Here is a 6375-nt window from a genome sequence, read left to right as displayed (position 1 = left end):
GGTCCTCACCACTCCCTGGGTTGGGGCACGGCTTCCACCTGAGAGTAGGTGTTATCCTCAAAGAGGCGGCTCAGGTGCTCGTTGTTGCCCAGGGCCCTCTGCACGTGCTCTGGGGTGATGCGCATCTTGCGGTTGTTGCGGGCCTCCTGGCCTGCCAGCTCCAGGATGTTGGCCGTCAGGTACTCGAGAATGCCGGTGAGGAAGACCGGTGTAGATGAGCTCAGGCGCTGGGCATAGTGACCCTCTCGCAGGAGGCGGTCCACGCGGCTAACTGGGAACTGGAGCTCGGCCCTCGCGGAGCGGGACAGACCGTGCCTCTTACGTCTATGACAGCGCCAGTGGTTTCTTCTCCCAGACATGATGTTCGCTGGGTTTGGAGCCTGATGCTCCCGGTAGCCTGGGTCTGTCAGGGTACCAGTGCTCCCTCCTACCCACTGTGCCCCTCACTGGTCCGGGAGCTGCCTTTATGACAACCCGACACTATGATGTCATTGATGACACCGGCCCCTGATCAGGACTGGCCTAGAAACGTCTATGACAGAAATCTGGTCTCCCTGTTGACTGGACCCTCTGTATGAGGGAACGTTTTCTACGTGACTTTAATAGCCTAGCATAAAAAAGGAAATGAATGTTTGAATGTAAACATTGCCCTGTCTTTAGGACACTACACTCCTGGTTATCGGATTCCAGCCTTGCATTGTCTCTGAGCTCTTTTACAGCCCTTTGTAAACTGCTGGTAACCAACAGACATATTGAATGCTGTCTAGTAGAGGTTCAAAATAAAACTAGTTTTCCCCATTTACACATTTAAATATTGTATTTCTATGTTCTTTGGATTCTCTTTTGAATCGGTTACAATATCTGCCAATTCCTCATGAGTTAAAAAAAACTTTAACACATTTCCATTTCATATCTGTGTGAGGGTCATGATTTTACTCTGTTTGAAAATATCTTCTGGGGGCGTCTGGGTGGCTCTGTCGGTTAAGCATCCAACTCTTGATTTCGGGTCAGTTCATGATCTCAGGGTCATAAGATCACGCCCTGTGTCAGGCTCCATGGAACCTGCTTAAGATTCTCTCCCTCGGGTGCTCCCAACCCCGTTCACACATGCTTGCATTCTCTCTCTCAAAACTATCTTCTGTTTTGAAGGTCACACTGGTGTGCCCAGTGGGTTCACCTGTGAGAGCAGGTAAAAATTCATAGACATAGAAGTATACCTCATTCTTAGTTGATACCCAGAAGTGTCTTGTTTCTTCTAGGTGAATCCGAAGTACAGATAGTACTTTGGTGATTTTGGTTTTCTAATTTAAATTTCTAATAATTATAATTTTCTTCTCTAACTTTATGTTTCTCTTGCATTTTAATTTGTTTTTCCAAATCTGGTTCAGTTCTGACAGGTTTGTTTACAAGATTTTTCAGAAAGAGCTCCTGGGTCCTTCAGAATCAAATGTTACATTGAAGCCATCAGAGGTTAGTTTGTGCTCTGTGAAAAAGGCTGTTTTATTGGAGAGTTTGTCGGCTCTTGACAAGAGGTTATACAAGATTACTCTTCACCTGTATTAGCTGCCTATGGCTGCTGGAACAAATCGCCACGAACTTGGTGGCTTCAAACAATGCAATTCTCTGTTAGGCCATAAATTGACATCAGTTTCACCAGGCTAAAATCGAGGTGTGGACAGGGTTGTTGTGACCTTTGAAAGCTCTAGGGTAGAAGCCATTTTTTGCCTTCTCCGGCTTCTAGAGCTGAATTCTTTGCATTCCTTGGCTCATGGCTTCTTCTATCTTCAAAGCCAGCATTGCTGCATCTTGCTTCAGTTGTCACACTGCCTTTTGCTTTTGTCTTCAAATTTCCCTCTGCTTCCTTCTTATAAGGGCACTTTGATTTCTAGGGCTAACCACGATTATCCAGGATAATTTTCCCACCTCACGATCTTTCTTTCATTTTTTAAGATTTTATTTATTTATTTGACAGAGAGAGAGAGACAGTGAGAGAGGGAACACAAGCAGGGGGAGTGGGAGAGGGAGAAGCAGGCCTCCCGCCAAGCAGGGAGCCCGATGTGGGGCTCGATCCCAGGACCCTGGGATCATGTCATGACCTGAGCCGACGGCAGACGCTTAACGACTGAGCCACCCCGGTGCCCCAAAACTGCCTTTGGTTTTAAATTGATTTCTCACAGAGCCCCTGAAAAATCAAATATTTATTTTTTCACATTAAGAGAAGTGCTAGAAATAGATTTATTGGACACAGCATTACTGATGAATTGCACAGAAAATTCCCAAAAGACATGCTCAGACTTCCCTAGGTTAAATATTAATACAGAAAATATTAATATAAGTGTTTTAAATATTCTATACTGTATGGGAAGTTTCTAGAGACTTCTCAATGGCCTTACCGTCCATGAGATGTTTCTAATTATCAGAGTCCTGCTGGTGATTTAGGCAACAAAATTATAGTATTATCAGCCATCATTTCAGTTAATACTTTGAAATATTTGGTTGCAACCTTCCTTATAAAATTTCAATTCAGCATCTTCTAGGCCAGTGCTTTTTGACAAAGGATACACATCAAACCTACCAATAGTAATGGTTAAATTTTAGGTGTCAACTTTGCTAGGCTATGGTGCCCAGTCGTTTGACCAAATGCAAGTCTAGATGTTGCTGTGCAGATACTTTTCCGATGAGATTAACATGTACGATCAGTTTACTATAAGACAAAGAAATCAGCATCATACAACCAGTTGAAAGTCTAAAGAGAAAAAACTGGGGTTTCTTGGAGAAGAATCTGGCCATACTGTAACACAGAAATCTGGCTAGAATCTAGCCTGTTGACCTACCTTACCTGCAGTATTGTTATGCCCTCACACAAAATTTTTACTTACAAAAATTATCAGTAAGTTAATCTCAGCCACAAGTATCTGTCTCCTCCAGTTTGTTGTCTGCTTTACATTGATGCTTCTCTGAAGGCGCTATAATCATCTTTAGCCCAGAGACTGTGTCCTCGACAAATAAGGATGGTCTCAGAACCCCATAGAAAAAGACCGTAACTTCAAGACACCTCAAGAATAAACTTTTAAGCACAAGCTTCTGATGTCATCACATAATCACTCTGTCAGTGGACAGAGTGAGAATTTCAAGAACACCTTATTTGAGAAGGAGATGGGTTCATGACACGGCTATCACAAATGTTCCGTGGAACAAGACCGAGATTTGCAAAGTGTAAAGACCTGTCAGAAAATCAGTCCTTTGATCCTAATCTGTCTGGCCTTTTCCCAATAAAACAGAAATGAAAGTTCTTGAGAGTGAGTTGTTGCTTGTGCTTTCCTAGAAGTTCAAGGGACCCTAACATCCCTGTATTGAAGAGATTAGCTTCTTTATCCCAGAGGAGAACATTAAACACTTTCTATCTTCAGGCTCATTTCTTAGGATACAGTAGCAGAGGAGGCTCAGCAAGAGGTACCAGAACACGACAGTCATATTTGCTGCTCTACCCACTTGCCATGTGACGTTGGGAGAGTTGGGGATCATCTCTGGGTCAACGTGGCCTCAGCTGTAAAATGGAGACCCTAAGAAAAAATCCCTGTCCTCCATGCCCCGTTTCCCCACTGTCAGTATGGACTTTTCTTAGGAAAAGCTCAGACTGGCAATTGTACACCTTGAGTAGACCTTTGAAACAATTTAGTCCAACCTCCTCAACTGGCAGCTGTGGAAGCTGATGTGCACCCCCCTTCCCCAAGTAAACCACACCTATGGGAGACCAGAACCCAGCTTTCCTCCCTCTTCTGTCACTATTCTGTCCCAATATGTCATGAACACTCTCTCCTCTGCAGCTGAGTTGGTCAATTGCTTTCTTCCTACGTGGCAGATGCCCAATATCCCATGACCACAGTATGTAACCTGCCTCCCTGCTGCAAACTGGTTTCCTTTAGATTTTGCTTAAACAGATGAAGTTTAGAGATATTTTCCCCACAGCGATTCTAGAATACTGAATATATGACAGACCAATCTGTTTTCATGAAGGACTCTGAAGCAGAAACACTAAGTGAAACATCAAATTCACAACCTATTCCTTGCCTTTCCCTAGATTTGAAACCATACTCCTTAAAGAAGAAAATAAAATTCACTCTGACAGTGTTATTCAAATGTGATGTGGGGGCTGATGTAGGCCATGAAATTATCTGTTACCAGTCAGCTGCAGCGGGCTGGAAGATGGTCAGCATTTAGTGACCTTTAGAGCAATCAGGTTTTGCCATAACATTTAAATGAGTGGAGTCTTCTTATTGAACAGAGTTTATACTAGTTCAGATGTTGCTGAACTCGGGTAGAGTCAAATGTGAACTCCGCTGTAGTCCTACTAAAGCATGACCATTTGTCAGCTCACAATGAATTTGCACAACAGAATATACTGGTCCCATAGCAAAGATTATTTTGAAGAGCCCTAGGCTGTTCTAATTTATTGAAGGAGAGAATATCATCCTTCAGAAAACTGTGGTTTTACAATTAAATTATGATGGGGATAATGAACTCAAGGAACTTGAAGAGCCAAGTGAGTACTGTAAATGAGTGAAGTGGGTCATACATGAGATACAGCAGGGAAGGGTGAGCACTGGGGCAAACCAGAGAGACCCAGTATTAAGAGGACACTAGCCAGTCATCTTCATCTGGCATACACGTGTATGCCCAGACATTGTGATTTCATCAGAGAAGCCAGTAATTGAGGTTTTCAGGTTAAAAGTTCCTGATTTTAAATGCTGGCAGCTGATTAATTTTCCTTTAGAAACATCATTGTAGGCCTAATGATCCCATCTGCCACCTCCAGTATGTCTGTGAGCAGCTACTTCGTAATTTGTTCTTTAGGCAAATGATTTATTGATGTTCATAGATAGTCCTCTCATTCTTGAATCCTATTTGGGGGCTCCAAAGGCCCTTTCTAAATAGTTAGGTGGTCTCCCTCTGAGCACTTCCTGTAGGATCTGTCAGATTCAGGGACTAAGAGAGCCTGGGCCTTCAAACACCTCTGTTCCCAAAGGCTGTTCTCAGTTAAGAGGCCAGCCTAGCATCCAGGCCTTGTGCTCATGCCTCCCCAAGCCCACACGACCCTTCAGGTTCCCCTCAGGCTTGACTTTTGGGCTCATCTCTTCTCACACATTATGCTTTCTGCTCTGCTGACTGTATCTGGCCCCCAGCCTGTCCCAATACTGCCTGTGATCACAGACCTGGCTTGGCAGCCATATCCTCCCCAGACCATCCCTACTCACTCCAGTTTCAGCTTTCCACTCCCAACAGGGCACGAGTCATCAATGGTGTCTTCTCTCCAGGTCCCAAGCTAGAGGAATCGTTCCTCACCATCCCCCACCTCCCACTTTTTGGAAATGCACAAAGGCCCTAAACTCAGGTAGCTCATTCTTTCCCAAGCGCAGTGATTCTCAGTCTCTGCCCGCCTTCTTCCCCTGAGTGTAGGATCCCTGTGCCCGTGTAGGAGGGGGACTTGGCAGGGTGCTGCATTTACACCCGTGCTCTGCTGATCATGGCCCCCATGTTTTCTGGGAAACCCACAAGCACAGCGGAAGCACAGTCCTTAAAGGGATGGCAGCACAGCCCTGCCCGATTCTCGCATGCCCTCGTGACTGCAGAGGGCTTGCCAACATAAGGTCACTAAGGCTCAAACTCCAAACTCTGCCTCGGACGTCGGATAGTCTGAGCGAGCCCACGAAGCCTGGCTCCCTACACGTGTCACAATGACCATTAGTGTCGACGACTGCATGGACCGTGAGGTGACTGCCTGACAAGTCTGCTAAGCCAACATAATTTATGCAACTACTCTCACATCTCTGGCCTTTAATGAATTCCTCCTTAGCTGTGCCTTCTGGTGAAGGACCCAGGAGACTACTTTGCACTAAAACAAGCCACTGCCATAAGCCAAAATCAACAGCTTCTACAAATCAGCTATTTAACCAACATATCAAGATCTTAGCATAATGATTGATTCCCTGGCATTACCCACCCTGGAGGCACTCCCTGTTGGCTGAAGGACATTGGAATATGAGAAACCATGCCCTGGACACAAAGATGCTCCGCTTCAGGGATGGGGTGGCGATGTTGGTGCTATCCTGTGATCAGATGAAGGAGAATCTCACCTGCAGCTGCTGGGAGGGGCCTGCTGGCTACTCAGATGAACAGAAGAGTAACTGTTGAATTTGGCTAAGGCTAGGAGGGCTTCCTGGCTCTCCATGACAAATGACAACTTTGTGGGTTGGACATCCTGACAGTGAGGTTTCTGAAAATAATGGGTTGAATGGCATTAAGGAGCAAGAGAAGTTTCTTGGATTTATACAAGCACATATTCCAATGAGCTCTAAACACACCCGACACTGTTAT

The 6375-nt window shown here is 45.0% G+C and overlaps 1 protein-coding gene across 1 annotated transcript; it reads right to left on the bottom strand.

Moving 5' to 3' along the window:
• Positions 1-5: 5 nt before the first annotated feature.
• On the bottom strand, positions 6-455 carry LOC112818903 (histone H2A-Bbd type 1-like). Its single transcript, XM_025865980.2, has one exon. The coding sequence runs from the start codon at positions 357-359 to the stop codon at positions 6-8; it is 354 nt and encodes a 117-aa protein (XP_025721765.1). The 5' UTR covers positions 360-455.
• Between the last annotated feature and the right edge of the window lie 5920 nt (positions 456-6375).

The sequence above is a fragment of the Callorhinus ursinus genome, unplaced genomic scaffold (genome assembly GCF_003265705.2).
Source record: "Callorhinus ursinus isolate GAN/ISIS: 27379988/994484 unplaced genomic scaffold, GSC_fseal_2.0 scaffold2957, whole genome shotgun sequence".
Classification (NCBI taxonomy): domain Eukaryota; kingdom Metazoa; phylum Chordata; class Mammalia; order Carnivora; family Otariidae; genus Callorhinus; species Callorhinus ursinus.
Note: the sequence above shows the minus strand (reverse complement) of the source record. Positions and strands in the feature narration are given on the sequence as shown.